The sequence below is a fragment of the Falco peregrinus genome, chromosome 1 (assembly GCF_023634155.1).
Source record: "Falco peregrinus isolate bFalPer1 chromosome 1, bFalPer1.pri, whole genome shotgun sequence".
Classification (NCBI taxonomy): Eukaryota; Metazoa; Chordata; class Aves; order Falconiformes; family Falconidae; genus Falco; species Falco peregrinus.
The window spans coordinates 108,436,064-108,463,694 of record NC_073721.1 but is presented as its reverse complement, the minus strand read 5'-3'; the positions used below and the strand labels follow the sequence as shown (position 1 = coordinate 108,463,694).

At 44.2% G+C, this 27,631-nt stretch overlaps 1 protein-coding gene across 4 annotated transcripts in view; it reads left to right on the top strand.

The window, feature by feature from the left end:
• The window catches only part of TLN2 (talin 2), a 203,837-nt gene that overhangs the window by 144,917 nt on the left and 31,289 nt on the right, over positions 1 to 27,631 (top strand). For all 4 annotated transcript variants that reach the window (XM_055806974.1, XM_055806981.1, XM_055806968.1 and 1 more), the window contains 18 exons: positions 436 to 525; positions 1,662 to 1,784; positions 3,064 to 3,207; positions 3,395 to 3,556; positions 4,703 to 4,843; positions 5,971 to 6,152; positions 7,203 to 7,335; positions 8,895 to 8,996; positions 11,900 to 12,070; positions 12,399 to 12,545; positions 13,432 to 13,533; positions 14,890 to 15,009; positions 17,495 to 17,641; positions 20,124 to 20,290; positions 21,694 to 21,877; positions 23,048 to 23,173; positions 24,735 to 24,851; positions 27,091 to 27,276. In XM_055806974.1, coding sequence (XP_055662949.1) covers positions 436 to 525; positions 1,662 to 1,784; positions 3,064 to 3,207; positions 3,395 to 3,556; positions 4,703 to 4,843; positions 5,971 to 6,152; positions 7,203 to 7,335; positions 8,895 to 8,996; positions 11,900 to 12,070; positions 12,399 to 12,545; positions 13,432 to 13,533; positions 14,890 to 15,009; positions 17,495 to 17,641; positions 20,124 to 20,290; positions 21,694 to 21,877; positions 23,048 to 23,173; positions 24,735 to 24,851; positions 27,091 to 27,276 — 2,544 coding nt within the window. The remainder of the gene's footprint in view (positions 1 to 435; positions 526 to 1,661; positions 1,785 to 3,063; positions 3,208 to 3,394; positions 3,557 to 4,702; positions 4,844 to 5,970; positions 6,153 to 7,202; positions 7,336 to 8,894; positions 8,997 to 11,899; positions 12,071 to 12,398; positions 12,546 to 13,431; positions 13,534 to 14,889; positions 15,010 to 17,494; positions 17,642 to 20,123; positions 20,291 to 21,693; positions 21,878 to 23,047; positions 23,174 to 24,734; positions 24,852 to 27,090; positions 27,277 to 27,631) is intronic.

The window sequence follows — 27,631 nt, the reverse complement described above, 5'->3', positions numbered from 1 at the left end:
ACAGTACTCAACAAATGGTAGCTGGTTTTTCTGTCACTTTTGTAATTCTGTTTATGAAAATTAAAACAGTACTGAAAACGCATATTAGACTCTTGACAACTGACAGAAAACCAGATTAGCTCGTGTCAGCCAAGCTTTGCTAACTGACCATAGATCACTCACCACAAACACAAGATAAACGCAGTAGCCTATAATTCCAGCAGATTCATAGCGCACAAATGTGTGGTTACTACAGGTCAGTTGACGTAGGGTAGCATTTAACGTGTAGCACGCTCAGCTGTACACGAGCCCTCAGTGAGTGTGTAGTTTTGTTTGCTTGCTGGAAACAGTTGTAAGGTTACACTGGTATGAGCAGGATAGTTGTGATGGTCTGTGTTCTTCTCAGCTCACTGTTTCAGGCTCCATCAATAATCAGAGTTTCTTTTATTATTTCAGACAGTTAAGGGAATGCTGGATAACCCAAATGAACCTGTGAGCGATCTCTCATATTTTGATTGTATTGAGGGTGTAATGGAAAACTCAAAGGTAATTCCCTTTTCTCGCTTCTGTGCCAATTGTAAAGTGCATTTTGATTATTGGAAGTTTCCACATGCGTATCAAACATGTTAGAAACGCAGTACAGTGTTTATGGCTCAAATGTACACTGCATTCCTTGATAAAACTCAGCCTGAGATGGGTCCCTTACAGGTACTTCGGTTCTTGGTCACTTAGAAGACATATTGCCTCAGTAAGAAATTTTTAATTAAGTGGCTGGTATGCAATACTGCTAAAGTTTCCCCCTCTCTCCTTTTCTCCCCAGTGCTAGACAGCATGTCATACATACTTCTGCGGTATATTTTGACTGCAGCTATGTTAGAACGGCCCAAAGCATAAATGGGAGGCTTGGCCGTGAAATACGGGTGCAAAACAGTTTAGAGAAATGTCTGAGCAACCCAGATATTCCAGCACATCAGAAAATCTGTGTGAAGTCTCTCAAGTTATTTTTAAACATACTGTGCTATACGTCTTTCTTTGAAGCTTTGCTTTTGGTGTCCTTACTATTTGATGTGTTGGAATTGTCTCAGATCCTTCCTCCTCTGAAAGAAAAACCGCTTAATGGATGTGCATGTCACCTTGCATCTAATGCTCTACTGCAGTCACACCTGATGCTGAATTTTTAAAGCAAATAAACTCAGTTCAGTGGGAGACAGTGTGGGAATTAGTGTGTACTCTGACATTCAGCTGGTTCCAGCAGAGTAGGTGCAGTTTTATTTCCACTGAGTTTCAGTGAGTTTGGGGGCAGAGATGATCCGGGATGTCTCCACAGCAGCTGCGGGACTGGTTCTCATGTTCTGCCATCCGTGAAATGCACGTAGCGGCAGGCTAGCTGTGATGACTCGTGGATGATAGCAAAAATAATGAGCATTAATTCTGTATCCTCATAGTCATTTGCACTATAGTAGTGTATATGTTTGTCACTGTCAATCCAGCGTTGATCTGCATGCCTTACCCCTTACACCGCACAGAGGAATGTGCCCAGTTCAGTGAAGTCATTAGCTAAAATTTCTGAAAGCCAAGTCAAAGAGGTTTGTGGGCTAGAACTGGCTCAAGGCCAGGAATTACTTGCCTTTGATTGGCCCAGAAGCATATTGGGAAGGTAACTTTGTTTTTTAATTTCTGAGGGTCTTGGAGAATCAATGGCGGGCATTTCCCAGAATGCAAAAACTGGGGATCTTTTAGTCTTTGGAGAATGTGTTGGAGTTGCATCCAAGGCTCTCTGTGGCCTCACAGAGGCAGCAGCTCAGGTAAGCTACTGAAGTCTGTAAAGCAAGTATGTGGTTTGGGGTTTTTAGCAAGCTCATGTGGGTGGGTATATCTGAGATTCGCTTCTTTGTGGCCAAACAAACTATGACCTTGTACTAGGTGGCGTGCCCTGTGTAGGTCCACAGACATTGTGCGTACGCTGCTGTACATTGCAGAAGCAGCAGAGTGCACTTAACAGGCATGTTTTTATGTGGAAGAGAAATGGCATCAAGAAGGAAACTTTCTGAGGATAAAGCAAATGTCAAAGCTGCATAATGTTTGCAGCTCAAGCTCTGAACTATTACATCCTAGAGAAATGCACAAACCCCAGCTGCAGTTAAAATGAATTAATCAAATTTGATTTAGTTTGTAAAAATTCATAAGGAGCACTACTAATTTCAGACTTTTGAAATAATAAGCAACCTGTTTCAGCTGTTCAGATACTTTCTGAATAACCAAAATTCTTCAGCTACTACAAAAAATTAGTCTGGAACCGGTCACTGTGGCTTTACTGATCTGATAACTGAGCGACTTGAATTCCTGTAAGCTGATCCAGCCTCTTCAGTGAAGGATTTGGCTGGGGAGGTCATGCTCTGCATCTGGAAACCACTTCTTGATTTCCCCAAGTACGGAATGTCTCAGTATGGACTTAATCTCCTCCACATCTAACCCTGCGTTGCCTTACTGGCACATCAAGGTGACAGATAATTGTATGTGCAATAGAAATTCATCCGGAAATCTTCAGATACGGTCTCGACAGTTCCTCATTGTGGAGAGGCATGAAACTTTTATTTAATTGAAAAAGAAAGTTTGGCCATCGGACATCTTGAGCTGCGGTGAGACCGGCAGCTGCAGGCTTGCTGGGCCCTACGCTCCGCAGCAGTGCGTTTGCTGTGAGTTGGATTTCTGCTGGGGCTTGGTGAAAGCCCTCAGCGCCGCCAGCTGTGGCTAATCCCGTAAATAATTCTCTGATGTGTGTGACCCCTAAAGCTGTTTCCATGGGCTATGCAAGTGAAAAGTGTTTCCAGGGGTACCACCTACTTAAACAATGGACAGTTTTGTTTTGCCTAAATAAATTTCACAAGTGTAAAGGTAATTTTTCTTGGTTTCAGAGGATTCTGGGCATTTACTACTAAAAAAAGTGGTAATAGTACTTCACAGTGTGATTTCTGGATAATCTCTGACCCCCATGTGCTATGTCACATTTGCAAGCTTATCAAAGAACCAAGACAGATTTCGAATTGTTTCTTAGGATTGTTTTCTTCCTTTTCCCATTTCTAGGCTGCTTACCTGGTTGGCATCTCGGATCCAAACAGTCAGGCTGGCCAGCAGGGTCTTGTTGACCCCATTCAATTTGCCAGAGCCAATCAAGCAATCCAGATGGCTTGCCAGAATTTGGTAGATCCAGCAAGCAGCCCATCACAGGTGATTCCTGAGGACTGCAAGGAGCCCGTCGGTGTTAGGACGCGTGACTTGGCTTTATTTTTGACCAAGCAAAGGAGATTCGGTTTGAAACTTTGCATGGCTTCAAACGGCGACTTTGCCCAGCTGGAGTAATGGTCATGCTCCTGTGACGCCCTGCTTGACAGTTTTTTGCCGTCTGTTTTTGCAGGTATTATCAGCTGCCACGATTGTGGCCAAACATACTTCGGCTTTGTGCAACGCTTGTCGCATTGCTTCATCAAAGACGGCAAATCCTGTTGCCAAGAGACACTTTGTGCAGTCTGCCAAGGAAGTTGCGAACAGCACTGCTAACCTGGTTAAAACTATCAAGGTACAAACGCTGCTCAATGGTGCTTCCTTCGTCCTCTGTGGGTTTGCTGGGGGTTTTTTGTCTGGTTTTTTTTTTCTATTGACACAGAATCTGAACAGTTAAAAATATCTTTTTACCTTCTGTGATATGTATGGTTGTAAGAAATCATTAATTACTCTTTTGAAGACCTGAACTGGGGGAACATATTCAGTGGTATAACTGTGCCATAATCAAGAGGGAAAGAACTGGGCAATATTTATTAGTATTAGGAGAGGCAGCTGGTCCATCCGGTGAGAGACACCTCTGTGTTGATGTATTTAATGAGCTTGCACCATAAGAATAATTTGCAAACAACTGAATGTGAAGGTTTTTAATGGTGTTACGTTGCTCAATATCCAGAGGTTTCTGACAGCTTTACCATATTTAAAAGGGAAAAAATAAATAAAAAATAATACTGGGAAATAAACAGAAGCCATTTATGTTCCTGCAGTTTAGTAGTCTGCTGTTAATAGTAATCTTTTCCAGATACCTGCCTGCAATTTGGCAGGAGGTAGTTTTTCCTCATGCAAGCAGAAATAATGCGTGTTAAGCTGTAGAGATTCTAAACCCTTCTGGAAGACATTAGCTGATCTGCTACTGAAAGCTTTTATAATAATTGTGCTCTTAGGACTGGAAGGTTCCTTACGTTACACAGAAGGTCCTTCATATTGGAATCTTTCCTATGAGAATATGAAAGGGATCAGCTGACTCATGAAAATTATTGGCTTGCTTATTGGCAATTATTGGCAATAAATTATTGGCTTGCTTAATTTGGTGTGTTTTGTTTTGTTTTTTAAATCTGTCTATAGGAAAGAACCATCTTGTTAGCCACTTCCACTCTTTGGAGCATGAGGTGCCGAGACACAATTTATGAGTCATCAGAGTGCAATGATAGAAACCCCTTATTTAGCCTTGTGAGGCCAAGCAGCGGTCTTAAGTTTAGGGACAATAACCAGCCAAGGAAAGAAACACAAGCTTAACACATTCTTTGCATCAGCCTTGTTTATGGAGGAACTTTCAAATGTCATAAACACATAACAGTTTTAAACCTTGAAGAATTAAACTATTGTATTTCAATTTTGCAAAGACACCCATTCAGACAGAAGTCAACCTTGATTTAATTTCCAGGCCTTGGATGGTGATTTCTCTGAAGAAAACCGCAACAAGTGCAGAATCGCTACTGCACCTTTGATAGAGGCGGTGGAAAATCTGACAGCATTTGCTTCAAATCCAGAATTTGTCAGCATCCCAGCACAGATCAGCACAGAGGTAAGGCTGGATGTTGCACCACCACCCTCAGAAAGTTGGAAATGTTGAGTTAATTGCGTGTCAGGAGAGAGGAAGCGAGTGTGCAGCGCTGACCCTGAAGCATCTCCCTGTGTTCCTGGGTGTTCGCAGGGCCTTCTGCTGTCTGTCACTTCACCTCTGAGCTTGAATTTTGTACCAGTCGGGTAAAAACAGGCTACAGTAAGCACTGCCAGTCCTCTGAGTAAAGGGATGCAGTACAGGTGACTCATATGTCTTGTTAGCTGAGTTCCTCCATGTGAGAAAGTAATAAATATCCCTTTTTCCCTCAAAAGCAGCTTCAACAAATGGAACCTGATTAGTTCTGGAAAGGACTGAAGGGACATTGCTGGGTTTTTTCCCATCGAAAATGATGTGGTCATGATGACAAGAAGCAGGTTTTCTGCGAAGAACAGCTTCCTGTGGGCCTTCTGTACTTTTTTCCCCAAGTTGTCCATCCTCAATCCTTGTAACTACAATAGAATAGTATTTAAACTAACTAGTGCAGTTTGGGGGTTTTGGGTGGGGTGGGATAAATCTTTCAAGCTTCATAAAAGCTTCAAAGTAGAGGTCATGTATTGTTACTGTCTGTCCAGCTGCTCCTTCCTGCTTTTGGAAGCCTTCATTCCAGCTGGCAATACCAGATGATGCTGGAATTGTTGTGCTCTTAAAGTTTTGGGGCTGTAAGCGACACCAAATGTAAGCCTGTCCTCCAGGCCTAGGGCATCTGCATTTGCCAGGTGACCAGCCATAAAATAAGTATGGAGACGATGACCCAGTTAGAGTTTTTGTTGGAGATTGCAAGTTTTCTGACAAATAACTTTTCGATGGTATCTCCATAATCTACAATTAGACAGTACCATTGTTTTCTCCTGTTTCTCAGTGGATGGTGCCTTTCTAAACTTGACGACTGTTCTTGAGTGCGTTATAGAGGCAGTGGTTGGGCTGCGATTTTTAGTACTATTTCAGTGTTGTCTATCCGTGAATATAATAGTATGGGACAAGAAATGATAATGCCATTTTAATACTGTTAATTAAATGGATTTTTAGGAGCAGAAAGTGCGGATGAACTCAAATAATTATTTAAATGCTCTTTGTGTTCTTGTACACAGGGATCACGAGCACAGGAACCAATTCTAGTTTCTGCAAAAACGATGTTGGAGAGCTCATCTTTATTGATCAAAACGGCTCGTTCTCTGGCTATCAATCCAAAAGACCCACCGACGTGGTCCGTGCTAGCCGGACATTCCCATACCGTCTCAGATTCTATCAAGAGTCTTATCACCTCCATCAGGTAGGTCTCTTGTGGTAACAAAATTGTAGTAATAATTGAGCAGCTGTTCCTAAAGAATAATACTGTACGGCTGCTAGCACTGTGGCATTTTTGACGAATGGAAATCAGTTATTCTGTGGCACATGGTATCTTCCCAGTTGCACTGGATGTTTAATGGTCATTGATGACCGCAGCACTCTGCAGCGTAGGGCTGTGTTCTGTTCTCCTTCCCTGGTCCCACCTCCAATTCAGTTTAAGGTAAACGTAATAGAGAATGCTGTAGAATAAAAAAATGTAGCTGTTATTACCTCCATCCAGATCATGTACCAACATACAATATGTGGAAAACAGCATATTTTTTTTAAGGCCTGTCAGTGTATATATTACCTTTGCTTTCTATTCTTTCCTCTGTTGAGTTGCAAGAATACGTTAGCAAGAAGTGAATATTCTTTATTTTTTGTACTAAACCTGTCTGTCCCTTTCTTAATGTGAATTTTAAAATGTAGTTCTATACTTAACCTCTTCATATTGATTAAATCAAAATGGTTTGGAAATGGTGGATTAAGGAGTGTTTACAGTTTTGTTTATCTTTGATAATGATTGTACTGAAATAGCAAACTGCATGTCAGGACAAAGTACTCGAAGACTAACCTTAGTTAAAAGGCACCTGGGACTGAACGTAACACCCTGTACCTGCCGAATTGTTTTCCAAGACAGTCACACTGCACAGAAAAATGAATATTTTTTCCAGGTGTCTGTTGTGTTTTCATATTAACCTTCATTTTTGGGCCAGTTTGGCCATCCTGAGGAGGCTGAATTCGCACTTTTCTTCTGAAGCAACAATTTTTTGTCTATCTAGTCACTGGGAGAGGAGCGATAAGTCTGTGAAAGTGCGCAGAGCAGTCTGTACATGTATCAAAATCCTGTAGGTAGAACAAAGCTGCCTTTTGTCCTTGTTGCTGTCCTGCCATGTGCTGTATGCACTGCCAGGTGATGAGGTACCCCTGTGTGCCCTCGGCAAGGAGCCTGCCTCCTTCCCACCACGCTCTGCTGACTGTCCCTGTCTTTCAGGGACAAGGCCCCCGGCCAGCGAGAATGTGATTTCTCCATTGATGGGATCAACAGATGCATCAGAGACATTGAGCAGGCCTCCCTCGCCGCGGTCAGTCAGAGCCTGGCCACAAGGGATGACATCTCAGTTGAGGTAAGGGAGGCGGCACGGCAGCGAACAGTGACGCTGAGCAGCCTCGCTGGCCCCGCAGCCATTGACAGGTTGGAGCTGAGCGCTCGGCACTCTGCTGCCAGTGAGGGGAAAAGTATCCTTACTGGAATCTTTCTGGGCAAAACCACATGCTGGCCAGAGTGATCACTTCTGGAAAAACACCCGAATCACCAGGCAAAAGCAGGGGTGGAAGCAGTTACCTTTGACCACCACCCACATACATTATTCTGCCTCCCTGTGCTGACAGTATTGCTCTAGTGTCTTGCCATGTGGAAGACATGACGTTTCTGCAACTAATCTTATTACTAGAAATCTGGTGATGTGAATGTCAATGTTATTTTTCTTAATGCCTGTTTTGTCATTAAGTGACATCTGGAGTTGATGTTGATACAGTCTTACTAAAAAAGCTTCCTTCTGCCCCTGCCCCCACCCCCCTGCCATGCCACCCCTGGTAATGGAGACCAATCCTGCCCTGTTCCATTGAGGAAGGGCCATCCATCGTGCCAGACTGCCTGCCAAAGTCAGCAAGTCGTGATCAGATTCTCAGCTTGGTACTTAGTGTCTCTTTGCACTACAGCTTCCTGAAATTACCTGTCCGTTTGTGTATTCCCGGGGTTTCTTTGGGCTGTAACACTGCATACTAGAAGCATCTCAGACTAAACGAAGCTATACAAAAGAAGTTATCACAGGAAATATGTCAATAGAGATAATTCTTTTTTATTTAAATGATGAAGTCATCTTGGACACAGCGTCGAACTGAAATAAACATGAAAATGGTCGTTATTTATAAAGCAGCACAGGAATGGAACAAAGTGCAAAAATGGTATTTATTTTCTCTTGCGTTTCATGAGAGGGAGCTAAATCCCAGTGGCTGCCAAGATATGAAGTGCCTCTGAATTAAAAGCCAGTATTTATGTCTTAACAAGCTCAGTAATATGCTTTTCTTATGCTCCTGTCCCACAGACAGTGTTCAGGAGGTCAGTCCTCATCCCTGCCCCTCAGAGATACTGTATTTTTTCTTTGTCTTTCCTTACCAGTGAATTTCTCCTGCTAGCTTCGAAGTCTACAGCAGCGCCTTGTGCTCTTGTGCTGTATTGTCTGCTTTGAAGAATGTTTCTTCATGTTTAAAGCTGACCTCCTGCTGGTTTCTCTGATCAGTGCAGTGATACTAAATCTTCATCGGGGCAAGAATAGTTTGCAGGGTGAGGAGGGGTTGGGCACGCTGCACCTACTCCTGGGCTTGCTGCTGCAGCTGGAGTGGGAAGGAGCCATCTCCTCCCCCTCTCTCCCCAAACGTGCCCTATAAATCTGAAGAGGAACAGGCCTGTCTCGCGGGTCTTGTTGTCGGAACAGGGTAAAGCAGAAAAAATGAGCAAGTACGTAAAGAAAGCTGACAGCATGGATCTCTGCGTCCGACTGTAGTGGGTCATTTGTACAGCATTCTGAGTACATCTGCTGGTCTGGGGGTGACTGCTGTGGGTATGGTACAGCTTGATGAAAGAACAGCTGTAATAGTAACTGACAATTTCTCTTTGTATTAGGCTCTACAGGAGCAGCTGACATCGGTTGTCCAGGAGATTGGCCACCTCATTGATCCCATAGCTACTGCAGCTCGAGGGGAGGCAGCTCAGCTTGGCCACAAGGTACTGTCCTGCCGTTATGAAAGTACTTGAAATCTCAAACAGCTGGATGTTAGGGGAGACCATGATTCAGTAGATTTTGCAATTCCTACAAAAAAGCAGAAGAAAGCATGTGGAAGGAGGAAAGATCTGAGATTTCCAAATACTTGGAGCTGAGACCAAATAAACCTGTTCATGTTTTGGGCCATAGAAAAGATATTTTCACCAAGGTTTTTGGTGAGGGGTAGGTCCACAGGGAAAGGGTGAAAGAAAAAAGGGGAGAGAAGAGCAAAGATGGAAGGGCATAGCGCAACGTTACAGGTCTCCCTACCTCCTGCTGTTGCAGCCAGCAGCTGCGCATGTGTGTAGGTTCTTCTGTCTCCTGTGCTGTTAAAGGTGACTGTGGGGCCTGGAGCCCATCACACTGCAGGCTTCTTCAGCAGGTCACAGTTACGGTTTGAATACATACATACGGCAGCGTGCGGCCCCCTGAAGAAGTCTGGCAAAGTTTGTCAGATCCTACCTTGATCTGAGGTCCTTGCGTAAAACGCGCGACACCATTTCTCAGCCAGGTCATGACGAAGCGGGGAGGGAAGTGTAGGATACACAGAGGTTACCTCTGGCCTTTGGAGGCCCATCTCCTGGAGCGGCTTCTGTGGTCTGAGCAGAGGGAGTGTTAGATTTCGAAGGAGGAGTGTGATGTGCCCGCTTTCCATCTCCTGAGCGAGGCTCCACTGATTATAAAGGGAGTGTGGGCTTTATCAGGAAAAAAGCTGATTTTGAACTGCCTTGAGTTTCAGCCCCTGCTGCAGATTTTTAGGGACTGGGGGGGAAGAAAGGCTTATAACAACCTTGCATGGTATTGTAAGCGTTGTGTGAACACATCCCTCTGGTATATGGAGTGTAAGTATGGTAGAACTTGTGCTTATTGGATCTCTGTCCAAAAATTAAATACTACAACAGGTGTAAAGAAGTGTGTATTATTTCATGTAGTTACTACAAGAGTTTAGTAGTTTCTCAGATGTAATTCCTCATTCTACAACATATTATTGAGAGAAAAATAAAAACAGGTTTTCTGTGTCAGTGCATTTAATACTGGAAAGGAATCACTGTGTTAGTGTGAAAGCTCTTCCAGAGTTGTACCCAAGTAGCTCCGTTTAGCTTCGGGTAACCATCAGATACTTCCTAACCTCTTCACTACTTGCCATTTGGATTCTCAGTTTACCTGGCCCTCTGAGGTGTACAATAAATCAGGATTGCTAAGATACAGGTCGTTAGGGAGTCACATTCCTCCTCCACTTGTTAGGTAAATGTTGATAAAAGTTGACTGCTTTTCTTGAGCCTGTTTTTCCTGCTGAACACAGAAGAACCTTTCTGCTGTTTACTTTGACGCAGTCTAAAAGACCTTACGTTTGTAAAATCATTTCTGAGCTTTTAGTGTTTTTTTTTTTATTTTAACCCTCTGAGAAACAAAATAGAAAAAGAAGTCTAAATCTTAAATTTTATTGGCTCCTAGCTATCCACATAGTCATTTAGATGGAGTAAACCTTTCAATATCTCATCCTCCACATGAAGTACACCTGTTTTTCTTCCCTGTGCCAGCCTTCAAAAGCTGCTTTTTTTGTAAGTACGCACACTTGAACTTTGGAGGCTCCAGGTGTACCAGATAGTGCCGCAGCGGGCGCTTGGTTCGTGTGCTGTGGGGTAACTGGCCCAAAGCAGTACAGGGGGTTTGCATCCAGTAAAAATGGTAAAAGCAAAGCCTCATGGATTTCTGACAGGAACTATACACTGCTGTGGTTTTGTAGGTGTGTCACGTGACAGGTAGACTGTAAAAATATTCATTCACATTAAAATAGTCACATATTCTCTTAGAACGTGCGTATAGCCAAAAGCAGGTGTTTCCTCAGAACAAGTGTAAATCAGTTCAGAAACTGTTGAAAAGCAGAAGACACCGACTCCATGCATTCTGCAGACTAAAGCGCAGCGACAGAAGCTGCTAGCAGAGCTGTGTCTTTAGCTATCGCCGGCAGTGTAGTGAGCCCAAGTGAGGAACTGGGGGTGAAGTGCAGTGGGCTCGATGTGTGGCCTGTGTAGCCTGCCTGTTCCAGTTGGCCTGTGCCTGCCATGGGCTGCAGGCTCGCACTTAACCACCCTTAACTCCTAGGCTCCTTTTTAGCAGCAAGAGACATGGCGGGGCTGGGCCAGGCGGCTGTCCTAGCGTAGTACAGGGAGAGGTAATGATCAGCAGGAACAGCCAGCAAACTGCCGACAGGTGCTGAGAAAGAGGCAACAATCCGTCCAGTCATAACCAGTTTGGTAGCTTCTGATTGCAGAAGGTATGCAAAACCGAAATGGATGATCAAGCCATTGTGTTTGCTCATCGGGAGCGACGAACTGTGTCTCGAGTCAGTGGTAGCCCTTGTGCCCACTCTGGTGCCTTACCCAGCAAAGAGCCATCCAGGGCTGCACTGGAGCCCGAAGAGGGTTTGAGAAGTCAGGGAGCGAAGGCGGGGAATACGAGCAGCCCCTGAGATGAACAGAGCGTCCCAAATGCAGCGTGGTCTCGTTTGTTACCTGCTCTCTGCAACAAAGGCAGAGAAATTCCTGCCTTGCACAGAGGAGGCACTTGTCATGGGTGCTCCTAAGTAGTGTGCACCACCTGCAAGTCTTGAAAATGATTTTGTCTGGCCTCAGGGGACCGTGTGTGTCTGAGGGAGGAGATGTGTATCTTTCTCAGGCAATTTGAAGGTGAGGGAAGACAGAATCACACAGGCACAGAATACAAACCGACCACTGTGCCGTGTTAGGACAGTGTGCTGTTGGAGCTACCCCACGGCCCGATGGTGGCCACGAGACAGGCTTCCCCTTGGCTGCACCTGAGAGGCAGGGTTAATGGCTTTCTGTGGTTGTTCTGGCTCTCTTAGGTAACACAGCTGGCAAGTTACTTCGAACCCTTGGTTTTAGCTGCAGTTGGCGTGGCATCCAAAACACTAGATCATCAGCAACAGATGACCATCTTGGACCAGAGCAAGACGCTGGCAGAATCCGCCTTGCAGATGCTGTATGCTGCCAAAGAAGGGGGGGGAAACCCCAAGGTATGGCTGCTGTGTGTAACTAAGGGGTTACTGGAGAGGGGAAAGGGGAAAGGACAGGCAGAACAGAAAAAAACAGCACGTACCTGCTGCAGGGTCCAGGGACCCAGTGAAAATGACTAAGTGATTCCTGTTCAACATTGTGTTTTCTGGTCTAAGCGAGATTTGTTCTGCTGACATTGCTGTCAGGTTTAGCTTCTCATCTTTGACCTGAAAGGGGATTTTCAGAGCTGTTACTGTATTGTCTTCATTAATTGCACTTTCGGTTTGTACATTTTATGCACAAATCAGTGCTCTGATGATTGCTGTTGTCTCATTTTCTCTCTTCCAGGCATCCCATACTCATGATGCAATCACGGAGGCCGCTCAGCTGATGAAAGAGGCAGTGGATGATATCATGGTTACCTTAAATGAAGCTGCAAGTGAAGTAGGCATGGTTGGAGGTATGGTAGACTCGATAGCAGAAGCGATGAGCAAGGTGAGCATAGAAATCCAGACCTGTTTTCGTTTTGCACTTGAAAGTTGATCCGTGCTGCAGGGGGTTGGAAGAGCTGCTGCTGCTTGACGTGATGGGTGTCAGCTGCTGCGCTGTGCCAGGGAACTGAAGGATTCTTTGATTTTGCAGATTGTGAAATCAAGCTGACATGGGCTGTGGTGCTCACGTTAACAGCCTGCATGGTACCTGTCAGTAGAATTACTACAGAACATTTTTATTCAGCAGTATGCTGATATTTAGCTGCAATCTTAGGTCAACTGGCCTTTTATTTTTGCTTTCTTTTCCTACTTATCTTTCATGTTAGTCTCCTAATTGATCAGCAGGCCAACCTTGAAGCAAACTGCTTTCAGAGATGTTGAAGCCTGAAGTGCTCTGCTATGCTTTGTAAAGTATTCTACTGAAAATGTGTAGTTGCAAAATGTAAATGAGTTCAATCCAAATAGTTTTGCTATCTCAAGTTAAAGGTGTGCTGGAGTGAAGCCTTTACCACACAAAGGAATCTTACATTATCTTCTTGCAGGAACATTTTGTTTTGTAACTGCTGCACTTTCTACATCAGCCAAGAACTACAGGTGGTTCGACCTTGTGTGAGAGGGTGGCTTTTGCTCTTGAAAACGCTACACTGTAAATTCTCTGCATCTTCCATGCTCGTAACACAAGCTAAAGTCTTTTCTGAACTTCTCTGTGCATCCTGGTGCACTCTCTTCACTTGTGTATTTTGTGAGAGACAAGATTATAAAAATGAACATACAAAACAATACAATGAACATATAATACAATAATATAATAATACAGTATTGTTACATGTAGAGTATGCTATTGGTTATGACCTTGTTATTTCTGCTGTATTTTTCCCTCTTTCTTGCAGCTGGATGAAGGTACACCTCCAGATCCCAAGGGGACATTTGTTGATTATCAGACCACTGTGGTGAAATATTCTAAAGCCATTGCTGTAACAGCACAGGAAATGGTAAGATACTTCTGCATACATAAGGAACATATCTAAGGAACATGGAATGATTTGTACAGGGTTGTGAAACACTTTATAATGATAATTTTCAATAACCTTATCTCTTCAGGGGTAACAGAGCAAAGGAAGTGATGATTTTGTCAATTTTAACTCGTGGATATTAGTGGCTTGATCATAGGGGTGGCCCTCTGCAGTGCTGGATTGTCTGGTGGCTCTTCTGCACAAATACTTCCTATTTGGTTTATTTTATATGAGAAATAAAAGGAAAACATTTCACCTGTGCACTTTCTCATCAGACTGCTTAATTGTCACAGAAATACCACCTGACGTTTATTGAAGATTCAGGTTACCCTTTCACACTTGCTGTTTTATTTAGCCTGTGAACTAACACCAGTATTTTCAGACCCCTGTAATACTTACAAATGAATGCAGATCAGCATCTCAAATTGTTCCTTTCTTGCATTTCTGTGATATACCTGGGTTTAACAAAAGAAAAAAGGACGCTTGTTGAATTGAGATTTTCTTCGCTCATGTTTCACATTAATGTTTACCTTGGCGTGTTTGCCTTTTGAAGGGTACTTCCATTGCTGGCTCATTTTTAAGAGAGGCAAGGGGACTGTATGTGTATGCTACGGACAGGATTTCTTACAAAACTGATTGCTGTCGCAGTTGATGATTCCGCTATCTATGACATTGCAGCTGATTGGCAAGAAGTATAAATTTGTCTAAAAACTAGTTGTGCCTCAAGGATGGAATTCCATGGGTTTTACTAACATAAATCAGAGACGGAGGAAATAATCTCTCTTAAAAGGTAGGCTTTTTCTAAAGAGAGAGTCAATCATTACACTGACATTCTACCGAGGCATTCCACGTAAGCCTACCTATTTCTCCTTGGTCCTTTTCCCATATCATAGATGTATTTTGCATCAGTCCTTGCATTTTTTCCATTTTCATGCTCCCACGCCACACCAGCTGAGGCTGATGTAGGCTAGCTCACCTCTGACGAAATAAGGTGTCTGCGACACGCAAAACCCGCTTCTCCACCCCGTCCAAGTGACTGTGTGCCCAGCCCCTCGCCCCGCTGTGTCAAAGAGTGAGTTACCAGTGCTAACTGCTGCTCTTTGATTACTCCGTATGTTCTGCGAGTGCCTGGTTACCATGACTCTAATAAAGCATGTTTGCTTGAGTTTCCTCATGGAATTCTTGCTGGAGGACAGGCCCCTTCCAGGGCAGGTGGTTTACCCGTTTCATCAGTGTGGCCAAACAAATGAGTGTGCTTCAGAGCTGGAGCATATTAACAAATTATTCTCATGCCTGTCATTTTTCTTTTTTCTCTTGCCTGTGTTCTTTTTTCAGATGACTAAGTCGGTTACTAACCCGGAAGAGTTGGGAGGACTTGCATCACAAATGACCAATGACTATGGGCATTTGGCTCTCCAGGGCCGAATGGCTGCAGCTACAGCAGAACCAGAGGAGGTCTGCCAGTTTTAGACCTCTTTATTCTCTGTACACGGTGGCATCAACTTGGGTATTCCTTAATCATAGAGTACGCAGTAAATACAGAGCAAAGTGGCAAGGGCTGCTCACCTTGCTGGGTTGCAGCAGCACGCTTGCAGCCGTCACCAAACACAGTGCATCCCTTGCATGGTCAGAGAGATAACAGGTTTCAAATTGTTAGGTAACGTGTCTTCTTTCCAATGCCTTTGTGACGATTCTAAAATGAATGCAGTGAGTACGTTTCCACTGCCTTTGCTTCGTTAGCCACTTCTGTGCTCTGTATGCGCTGTCCGATGGGCAAACAGATGCGCTGCCGCTGGCCTACTGGCCCTTGGAAGGTGGCACAGGGCAGCACGCCTGTGCCCAGAAGGGTTTCGTTTGGCTGTTGTCGTGTGGTTGAAACCGTGATGTGACCGAATACTCAGGCTACACAGAGCTGTTCCTTTTACGATCTACTTCTATTTTTGCTAAAAAACAGGCTTTAAGACACAAACTGTACACAGCCGGACAAAAAAATTTACTGAGTTTGTTCTCGTTGGACGGAAAGGAACTGATGAGAGTAGCGAAATTGTGTGTCTTTTCAAAATGCTGTGAAATCTTAGAATATCAACAGTTATTTACTTGTATGTGTTATAAGTACGGTTGACGGAGAGGTACCTGTTTCGGTCTTTGCTCCCGAGCCTGCCCTCCTCCAGCTACGCTCTCCGCTCAGTGTGCCTCCGCACAGTGCTCCAGAGCACGTCTTCACTGCTAACGCACCGCAGTTCCTGCTGCTTGCGTGCACAGCTGTGTAATGATAGGAGTTAGGGCTCACAACAAACTGTTTTCAGTGAACATTTGGAACTTCAAAACGGCTTCGCTTCTGTTTCTCTTCAGCTGTCCCCTTCCTCTCGATACATCTGAATTGTCTGCAGAGCGAGTTTTCCCCGGGAGTGCTATGAATTGGCAGATTTTTAACGACACTTAGGGACTTATGCAAAAGGTGTAACATTTTACTTTGTAAGTGTGGCTTTTTATGCTACAAGCTCATTGTAAGAATTACCCAATCAAAGAACAGAAACCTCTTGTCAAAACATCTGTCCAGCTTCAGGAAGAAAGAGCTTGTGATAGTAGAGGACAATTCAGTAGACCAGGACAGAACCTCCTAAATGATTTGGGGCTTTCGCTTACAGACAACTTGCAAATACAAAGAAAACTCTTAATTAACGGCTATACAGTTGTCCTTCAATCTCATGTGTTTTGGTAGATTACAAACATACATATGCTTTTGTATCTTGCCTGTAAGCGATTTCAGGTATAACTTCCTGAAAGTGAGATGCAGGCAGCCGGTAGGAGGACAGGTATCTCTGGCTGATGGAACATCTTCCACACCTCAGAGTCAGAACACGGTGCAGGAGGAGCGGGTTCTCCATGCAGTCTGACGTGCCTCATGCTAACAGAGGGATACAGACTATTCACCTCTGGTGTGTTAATGTGTTACAGTAGTTGCTGCACGTACCCTGAGCGCAATTACAGAAATCCTTCCACCTCTCTCTTCTCATTGCATGCCTCTGGTTGTGGAGCATAGACAAACTGTCAAGATGGAGTAAGAGGGTATCTCACTGTCACCAGATGTGTCAGATCATCTAGATTAGACTTTCAAAGAGTTTTTTGACTTGGTAATTTAAACTCCACCACTGATAGACTGAGTGTTTCATGCTCAGGAGCTACATGAAAAGCAACGGCTTGCATTCGACCTGATATTGTTAAATTGAATTACCACTTCTGCATGTTACTTTATGCCTGAAGTTGAAATAATTCCATTTGTGATACTAATGGCTGTGATTCCTGCTTACTCATTAATCCCAATACACACCTATATCCCTGAGTACATGTAGGTACTAAAACTATCGTGTTTCTAAACAGGGATGATGTAGCTTATGCTGTAGGATTATTAATAAATCAGAAGTAGTGAGGGCAGGATTTTCCACATTTCAGTGCTCCACATGTATGTGGTCTGTTTTGGAGAGTTGAGGCTCTGTGCAAGATTCCCAGACAAACAGGGTCATATACTTTCTGACCCAGTTTCAGCAGTGTAGAGTAATCCAGCTCATGGTGATGGGATGGTTCTGGGAGATGAAGCAGTGTTACTCAAATGTGGTGAGGTTGTGTTACATACACTTGTGAATTACATATGCTTGACTTGAGTACACACCTTACGCCTTCTCTTTCCCGGGGTCCTGTTCACTAGGGCTCCTGTTTCATCAGTAAGCCTTTTGTAGGGTTGTGCTACATGAGTAGATAGCATCACACCTGACTTTTCTTCTGATCTCTGCAGAGAGTGTAGCGATGGGCGGAATATTGGTAATAAAGATTCACCAGGGTGACCGCATTTCCATTTGTGTTGATGCGATGTACTGGCATGATGTTTATTTATTCACTTTGCTCTTGCTTCCTTTTTCCCTGTACCTCCTTTACCATCTAGATAGGGTTCCAGATCAGGACTCGGGTGCAAGAGCTTGGCCACGGCTGTATCTTTCTTGTGCAAAAAGCTGGAGCTCTCCAAATTTGCCCTACAGACAGCTACACCAAAAGGGAGCTGATAGAATGTGCTCGTGCTGTCACAGAAAAGGTGAGACATAGCTCTGTGTTGCCCCACGGTGTTTGTCTACCAAGCTTCCCCAAGGAGTAAGCCAGTCAAATTGTTTGGGTTCAGGAAAGTTGGGGGTTTGTTTGTGGTTATTTTTTTAACTTCCCATTATAGTACAATATTGGCTGAATTACACTAAATTCTTACTTTCAAGTGTTCAGTGCCATTCAAGTGCTAGATTAGCCCATGATTAGCCCTTGTTCATGTCTCAGAATAAAACCTAAGCCTCATACTAGAGAGACTGGACCAAAACTCCCCTCTAAGCAATGAGATGTCGTTTGTGCCTTATGAGGCACTCCCTGATGGAGTCCACGTGGACGGCCGCAGGTACTGGGACATGGCATTTCATGTAGCAGCGTCCTCCCCTTTTGAGACTGGACCAGGCTAACACACTTATAACTGCATCTTCAGACTGACTGGGACTTCTTGGGTTTTGGAACCGTCCACCTCAGACAGCCTGAGTAACTCTGCTTTGTGGCACCTTGTTGATGGCCTCTCTGTCCTTTTGCTGAGCACAGACATTGAACCTCAGAATCAGTTACTTTTAGATTTCACCAAACATCCATTTGTTCAGCCTGTGTTAATGCGCTCTCAGCTGTACCAATTTTCCACTGTCATTCCCCAGGAGTATCAGCAATTCCAAACCTAGGCAGGGGTAGCCTGTATCTTTTAAGAAGACTTAAAGCTGATAAGGAGAGTAATAATGAATCACAGGGACAACCTATTCAGGGACAGCTTTGAATCAGTACAGGACCTTGGGAAGAACTGTACTGTCGGAAGTCAGTATACGTATCCTCAGTTGTGGATCCTTTCTTGCAAAAGCAGAATTTAGGACCTTAGTGTGGCATGAGAACAGCATCCCAGCTGCGGAGCTTTGTAAGTACAATGTTAATTAGATGAAATGGAGATCTCGAGCTTTTTTAGTGATCAAAAATCTTGCTAGATATAAAGCCATATGTTGTCTTTCTGTAAGTATAACAATATTTAGTATCTGGATTCAGAGTTCTATTTCTCTGATGTTAAAGTTTATATCTGTGAACTGTTGTGATGGGTTGACCCTGGCTGGATGCCAGGTGCCCACCAAAGCTGCTCTGTCACTCCCCTTCTCAACCAGACAGGGGATAGAAAATATAAAGAAAGGCTCGTGGGTCAAGGTAAGGACAGTGAGATCACTCAGCAACTGCTGCCATGGGCAAAATAGATTCTACTCAGGGAAATTAGGTTAATTTATTACTGTTCAGGTCAGAATAGGATAATGAGAACTAAAATAAAAACTTAAAACCACGTTCCCCCACCCCTTCCTTCTTCCCAAGCTTAACTTAATTCCCAATGTCCCTACCTCCGCCCCCCGAGCAGCACAGGGAAAGGAGCAATGGGGGTTACAGTCGGTTCATCACATATTTCTGCTGCTCCTTCCTCCTCACTGTCTTTCCCTCCTCCAGCTGGGTCCCTCCCAGGCGGTGCCGTCCTGCAGGCACAGGCTGCTCCAGCGTGGGGTCCCCGGGGGGCCACCAGCCCGGCCAGCAAACCCGCCCCAGCCCGGGCTCCCCTCCCCACGGGGCCACAGGTCCTGCCAGGAGCTGCTCCAGCGCAGGCTGCCCCACAGGGTGCCAGCCCCCTTGGGGCACCCCCTGCTCCGGCGTGGGGCGCTCCCCGGGCTGGGGGGGATCTGCTCCCCCGTTACCCCCCGGGCTGGGGGCACAGCCTGCCTCACCATGGCCTTCACCGCGGGCTGCCGGGGCATCCCCGCTCTGTGCCTGGAGCACCGCCTGCCCCTGCTGCGCTGGCCCGGGGGCTGCAGGGCTGCTGCTCCCACATCACCTCACTCTTCTGCTGCAGTTTTGTTGTGCAGATTTATTTTTTTCCCCTTCTTAAATCCATTATCCCACCATCATTGATTAGCTTGGCCTTGGCCAGCAGCGGGTCTGTCTTGGAGCCAGCTGGCGTTGGCTCCATTGGACATTGCAGGAGCATCTGGCATCTTCTCGGAGAAGCCACCTCTGTAGCTCCTCTGCTCCCAAACCCTTGACACACAAACCCACTACCACTGCACATGACTCCAGAGGTGCTCAAGGCCAGTGTTTGTTTGCATGCGTTGGGGAAAGAGCAATAGCCCTTGGCTCTGACATTTATCCTGGCAGAAGTTCACCTTTGACCGTATTTCAAGGAAGTTTTAACTGGTGTGCTTCATCCGGTGGTGGACAGATTGTTCATTCTGTCTGAAAAGTGGACTTGCTAGCTGAAGTCCCCTTTAATTGGAGACAATCTTTAGTCATCACGCTGATTACTGCACAAAGAGCAAATGCGGGAAAGGGGAAGGAGAGGTTTATTAAAGTCTGCAAAATGACACGGCAGAATTACTTTCCATTGCTGATGCCAGTCATGTTAAAAAGCTCGCTTAATTCAGCATCCCATAATGAGGCTTTCTTCTGATGACCACCTTGCTGCTTTATGTTGTTTCCAGGTCTCCTTAGTTTTATCTGCCCTTCAAGCAGGGAACAAAGGCACACAAGCCTGTATTACTGCGGCTAGTGCCGTGTCTGGGATAATTGCAGACCTGGACACCACTATCATGTTCGCTACTGCTGGAACCCTTAATGCTGAGAACAACGAATCCTTTGCAGACCACAGGTCAGTGTAACTGGAAAAGATGGAAGAGCATGTGCACAGGGTAACACTGGAACTGGCAGAAGTGACCAGCATGTGGAGATAAATATTTACCTTTCTAGATTCCCATGGATGAAATTGAATGAGGCAGTTGAGTGAGAAGAGGCATGGGAAAATTGGGATATTGGTAGAGGACAGCAAACTTCACTTTGGAGGAAAGAATTTTAAAAAGCTGGGGAACATCCACCAAAAGCACTCCTAACAGAAGACCGCAACTGTAGAACTGTTGGGGGTGGGGGTGGGGTGTTGGGTTTTACTCAAGCCATAGCCTACCATGCGCTGTTACTGCAGTAGCGAAAATTAGCTGTCCATGACACTGAAGAGGAATCTTTTGTATACTTTTTCCCCATAGGTGTTCTTCTCTGTCTGACTATTTGTCTTGCTAAATCATGCTTCTGCTTAATGCTGTTGTGGACAGCAGAGATGGAAATGGCACCGCTGTGCCACGCTTCTCCCCTTCTGGCAGAAATAAGCCTGTTTTCCCTTCAAGTAGCACCTGCAACAAAATAATCCCACAGCATTTTCCATCCCGTTAAGAGATGTGGAGCATCTGAGTGTGAGTTCCTTTGCAGTACAAGCCAGGGCTCCACAGCCAGGGCACCGGCTGCTCCACAGCCTGCCTGGCCCACGCGCGCTTCCCGCCTTGCTGGCTGCTCGAGAAAGAGCAAAGACGCAGTGGTGTGTGAGGTGCTGCCATTCTGCAGACTCAAAGTCAGGGATTTTCATACAGGAGTCATTAATTTCCAGGCTGACTTTTTATATGAACGTGGTTCTAGTTCTCAGTTAACTGGACTTGTTTGTGACAGCTGTACTCAAAACAGTTTCTTCTTTTACCCAAATGTGGCTTCGGATTTGTTGTCCCAGCATGTCAAAGCATGTATATGGTGGGGGGAACCCTGACTAGGCCATGTTCTCTGTGCCTTTTGCCATTCCTGCTACTGCCTTCCTCACAAATAATTATTATCATTTCCTTACGATATGTTGATTAAGGTGGAGGTTTGACAGCTGTTACTTTCCTCACAGCATGGCCAGATTTTCTTTCAGTGTTAAAATGCTCTTCTGATACTGCCCTACCTCATTTCTTTTCAAGATGGGTTCATTTTAATAAACTGCCTTGTATCTAGCCCAAAATATAACGCTACAGTTCTAATAGTCGTAGTTGTGTTCTAGGGGGTTTGTTGGTTTTTTAGCTTTTTTTTTTTCCTTGCAGCCTGTCCTGTGGTATGTTATCATGAGTGGACGCTGGCATGATGACTTACAATCAGCTCTTTTATGTAGCTGTTAGTCACCATAACATTGAAAAACACGGGGTTTTTTCCTCTTCTCCTTTTCCACTTCCTTCCCTGCTTCCTCTTTTTTTGCTACAGGGAAAACATCCTGAAAACAGCAAAAGCTTTAGTTGAAGATACAAAATTGTTGGTTTCTGGTGCTGCCTCGAGTCAGGACAAACTGGCCCAAGCAGCTCAGTCATCAGCTAACACCATCACTCAACTTGCTGAAGTAGTAAAATTGGGAGCAGCTAGCTTGGGATCCGATGATCCTGAAACACAGGTGAGATGTTGTAAGATTTTTCTGATACTCTTAAAGAGACCAGAGACAGCTTTGAATTGATAAGACTTTGTGAGACTTCTGTTTTTAAGCAACACAACAGGGTTCATTTCTTCTGGGACTTTTCTGGGTTTACCCAGACATCACTCATTTTTTAGAATACATTCAAGAGGTTAAAGCATTGAGTGGAACTAGACGAGCCTTTGTATGACACTTTTGCTTTTATTTCATGGCTGTGTTCCAGCTGGAATGCTTTTAGCAAAGTATTTATCTCTTTTTTACTAAGTTGTGATTGGATCACTGACTCATCCCATTTTTGTTCTAAAGAGCTTGCAAGACTTGCATGGCATGAAGCTGCTTACCCATGAGCTGGGCGCTGGGCGTTACTTGGGTACGTTAACAAGCTCTTGCCATTCTCTAGCTATGTCTGAGTTGGTTTTCATTTAACTCAGTAACTTCAGCCTTCAGTGTCGATTATCTCAAATATTTCCTCAGTCATTTGTTTGGGTCTTGGTGAAAGGGAGGCTGGCAAGCATAGTGCAGGCGTGCCTGTAGTGGTACACAGGAGTTTGGCAAAGCCTGCTCGTTTGCAAAGTGCTCTGAAAGGGATGTGTGTTCTGGTTTGCTTGACCTGTATGATGGACTGAACTTCTGAGTAGCTGTATAGCCTCTTACAGAGGTTCTGCTTCCTTCTCCCTGAAAGACTGTCTCCCTCTTAGCGTGGAGCCATAGCAAGTACGCTGGATCTCTCCGGAGGTGATTTCAGAACTGGTACGCAGCTGTAGCGTTTCACTGTAAGCTTATAATCCATCTGTTTTCTTGCTGTAGTCCCGCTTCCACCCGAAGGGGAAGAACATGGAGAAAAGTAAACCTTTTAGGGAAGCTCAGAGGAAGGAGATCCTACCTGCAATCAGCAATTCCATTTCTTCACAGGAAATAGTCGCTTGTATGGATTCTGACTAGTTGTATGAAATACTGCAGCTGTCAGCACAGCTTTTACTCTTCCAGAATATTATGTGTTTTATTGGGCTAGAGGAAGGAAGGGTGGTACTATTTATGTACCAGTAGTATACCTTTTTTTCTTTTTTTTTTTAATCTGTGTTCTAAAAGTTACTCCCTCATCCAGGCTATCGTTTCTTGCCTGAGGCTTATGGCTGTTTCTCAATCCTATAGGTTGTCCTGATCAATGCTATCAAGGATGTTGCAAAGGCCCTTTCTGATCTCATTGGTGCTACCAAAGGAGCTGCCAGCAAACCAGCAGATGATCCATCCATGTACCAGCTAAAAGGTGCTGCCAAGGTAAAACCTTATTCTTACATTATTTGGAAGTATCTGTGGATAGACATGCGAACCTTGCATTTCAGCATTTTCTGATTGCCTGAAATCTCGTCTCTGTTTGTTTCATTATCATCCTGGCATGATATAGAAAAATGACACTGTTGAGTTTCCATGAAGCTGCAGTTTTTGTAGGCTGTCAGATGACTTCTGTGTTTTTGATGAAAGAACTGTAATCTTTCTGAAGAGAAGCTTCTTTCATTTGCAAGCCCGTATCTGAGGGCAGGTTCTCCTTTAATAATGTTATAGGCTAAAATTTAACCAGTATAAAATCATACCTAAATACAACATTCTAACAAATGACATATGCTCAGGGTAAACATGTGGCCTCCTTATTCAGACCTTGCAGCTTTAGGAATGGGGGAGAAGGGGAGGGAGGAAGGCAGGGCGGGGGGGGTGGGGGTGGGTAGGGTAACATCTATAACATGAAAGCAAAATAGGAAAATATAATATTATTTCTGACACCAGTCTCCTGGATCTTCCCAGGAAGTACATGGGTATCAAAGCTCAAAACTCACACAGATTACACCATACCTGGGATATCTTTGTGCATTATTTCCCCTGCAACCGAGATGTATTACCACAGTCACCTCGCAAAGATCCTGTGGCTTCGTGTCTACAAAATGTTCTCAGATGTGGCGATTTAGGCAGCGTTACTTCTGCTTTCACATTACGAGAGTGTCATGTTAGCTTCTAACTTGGCTGGAAGCTCTTCTCACTCTCATGTATGTTGCTTACCAGCAAGACCTGTGCACCTCTTCCTTCAGAGCACCTGGTAACAACAGTGTATGTTGAGATGCTGCTCGAGAATGACCCATCTAGTCAAGAAAAGCGGCTTCATGGCTCTTCCTGCTGTGAAGGGCTTGCTGTGTTTTAAGTCATAATTGTCAAGAAGCTGGCCTTTCTGTCCCTTCTGTTTTCATTCTAGCTATCATGTGTATCTCAGCATGCTGAGGTATAGGAAGGGTGTAGTTATTGCAGTGATAGTTGGGCTGTTCTGCATCAGGACTCTTGGGTTTGTCATGGGAACAGCAACACTGATTCTGTATCTGCGCTGGGCTTGAGCCTGGTGTTTGGCCGCTTGCTCACCTGGGGTCTTATCTGATCCTGGAGAACATACCCGGTGAATTTCAAAAAGAAATACCATGCCTCGGTTCACGTCTCTTTCAACGTGCAGTGTGAGACATGTGGGAAGAAAAGACACTAACATAAGCAATCTGTGTAAGAGACCTACCCTGGAAATGTTGTGCATTTTCCATTTTTTTGGTAAAATTTTTGTCGGAACACGTACACTTCAGATGGTATCGCTCTGCGGTTATTTGTGCTACGTTTCTACAGTTTACAAGGAGCTTTCAGGAACTGCCCAGAGGAGAGCTGCTGTTAGGTCCCTGACAAGTGTCGTTTGTGAAGCCTCTTAGAAGTAAGGACGGTACCTAGCTTAACTTGCCTTGTTTCATGCCCTGCTGTCTCTGAAAAATAGGAGGAAGGCATCACATGGTTTTGTTTTCACCTCTCTCTTCTTCAGGTGATGGTAACAAATGTCACATCGCTTTTGAAGACTGTTAAAGCAGTGGAAGATGAAGCTACTCGGGGGACAAGAGCTCTTGAGGCCACAATCGAGTACATCAAACAGGAACTCACGGTACGGAACAAAATAGCCATACGTGGCAGTTCTGAAAGTGTGCTCTTACACTTCAGCCGGCCTGCCCAGGCACTCCTCCTCACGCTACACTTCGCTGCTGTGCAGCGCGTGTTTGGTTCTCTCTACCTGTTGCAAATCATCTGTGAAAGTACGATTACAAGGCCGCTTCAGCCTGTCTGCTTTCAGATCCTGCCGGCCCCCGCTTTAAGATTTGAGATGCTACTGCCGTGTACACATCTGGAAGCAATGAACAGCTTCTTTGTTCTTTAGATGTTAAGTTTTCACCACCGATATTCTTTTTGGAGTCTAATGCTGTTCACTTATTTTTTGGTCCCGGCTTTGGTAACGTTTCCTCAGCATCATAGCCATACTGCATCTGCAGTTTAATCTTGTTTCTGGTTTTCCTTTATTATGAAATGATAGTTTATTACAAAAGGAAGTGATACATGGCCTGCTAACTGATACTCTGTCTGAGCAGGACTTAAGAATAGCATGGAATTCTCTCCCAGATTAGGTGTTAGACCATGACAATTGGTTTCCTTCCTCTTAAGATACAGAAGTATAGCCTCCAGGTGCAGCTTTCAGTTATTCTTTTTACTAGTACACCTGTCAGTGACATAAATTAATACCTGTGTGTCTATGAAAAAGCCTGATTTTTTCCCCCCTCCTTTACTTACAGTCCATTTTTATGAAGAACCTATAGATGCAGTCTTCAGAAAATATTTTGTTGCATAATCTGTGGCTTAGCAGTTCTTACTGCAACAGCACTGGCACAGCTTTGCCTTGTAAGATGCCCTCCGTAAAACATGTATTTTTCATTGTGTGAGCAATGCTGTTGTAATGAAGAAATAACCCTTGTTTATTTTAAATTTATTTTTTTAAAAATACCTGTACATAGCTGTTGGAAGCTCATACAGTGGTAAAAACTCCTGATTCAGTATCTGATCAGGAATGTTCTGTATGGTGCCTAGTGCACATTACTGTCATGTATCCTCATGAAGGCCTGGCCGCATTCTCCTTCCTTCCCGTAACTGACCTAAAATGGGTCCAGATCTGTCACTGAAGGGTTGTGCAGTACCACATCTGCTTTCTCAGTCTGGTTGGTATCTCTTTGAAATGTTCTTCCTTTTCCTTCTGTCAGCATTGCAAAGGAATGGGTCTGCAGCAGTGGTGGCGTCATCCCTTTCACAGGGAGAAAAGCAGAGTGCTAGGAGAGGGTCGAGGGGAACCGGGATGACACATCTGTGCTCAAGAACATGTGTCAGGCTTGACTTGGAACTCCAGGGACTGAATCTGAGCAACACTGAGGGATGTCCTTCACATATTTAACTAGACTTTATTTTTTAACACCAATTCCATTTCTGGAGAGAGAAAGTGGAATAATTGATGAACCAGGAGCATGGGATAGACCAGGCTCATATTTGTCCAGACATTTCGTTTTGTAACCACCACCCTACTTAGGTTGCATGTAGTCAAGAAACTGATTAATTGTGCTCTCCAAATTGCCCCTGCACACTAAAAGAATGGCAAGCAAATACAGACTAAAGCTTGGGAAAAGGAAATTTAAGATAAAAGTGAGGTTACCCAGCTCTTATTACCTACATCTTACCACAGTTTACATATTCCAGTATTGATGAGAGCAGTGTGTACTGTCAGATAATTTGAACTATTTTCACACGATTCACTCTGAAAAATCATATCTTCAGGTTTCTGAGCAAGACTAAGTATAGCATGAGAGACAACACTCCACCTCCACATTTATTAAGAGCTATTTGGATATTTTAGCGATGTTCTCAGGCTGTCCTGCACAGTGCTATCAACAAGGGCTTGGAAGGCCCAGCTTTTGCAGGGGAAGGATCTCCTCATGTGAGTAGACCAGCCTAAGCAGCAGTCAGGATGAAAAAAGAATTTAATTAAATGAATAGTAATTCTCTTGATTCTGTAACGCTCTGAACAGCTGTCTGTAACAAACTGTCACCCAGGTAGTTAAATATCAGATGAGACGAATGGGTTAACCTTTTTTTGTGTGCTTCCCTCAGCTATTGTTTCTCTCTGCTGTCTGTAGGTGAGCAGGCTTATCAGGACCAGACTCATGTCAACCAAGAATGATACTCAAGTGCTCTGAATATGTTTCTAATTTCCTGCTGTTCAAAGGCTGCTTCCATGTGCTGTCTCTTTGTTGTGGTGGTTCTGCCTGGGCTTGAATGGTATCAGGCTTTCCTTCTGCTTTCACTTTTAGGTGTTTCAGTCAAGCGAGGTTCCAGAAAAGACATCATCACCTGAAGAATCAATCCGGATGACGAAAGGAATCACCATGGCAACTGCCAAAGCTGTTGCAGCTGGGAACTCGTGCAGACAGGAGGATGTGATTGCCACAGCAAATCTGAGCCGCAAAGCAGTGGCTGACATGCTAACAGCTTGTAAGGTAAAAATCCACTTCCTTGCCTAAGACTGATTTTTTTTTTTTTCTTCTGTGTGCCTCTATTCCATTGAATGTTATAGTTTCTGTTCCATTTCTTTTTATTAATGCCTTACTTTTCAGATGAGAAAGTTAATGGTTATGATGATTTTAAGGGAACATCTCTCTCAGAAAGGATTTTCTGTGCTATGCACAAAAAAAGCAGCACTAATATTGACTGGTTTCTTTTTGTGAAAATGAGAAGTTTAATTTGGCCTGAAATTTCCTAGTTTTCAGTCTCCTATTACACTGGAAGACAAACAATCTGTGCAAGTAGTAGATTATATGAATAATCCTATGGTCACAAATTCATTATTTCTAG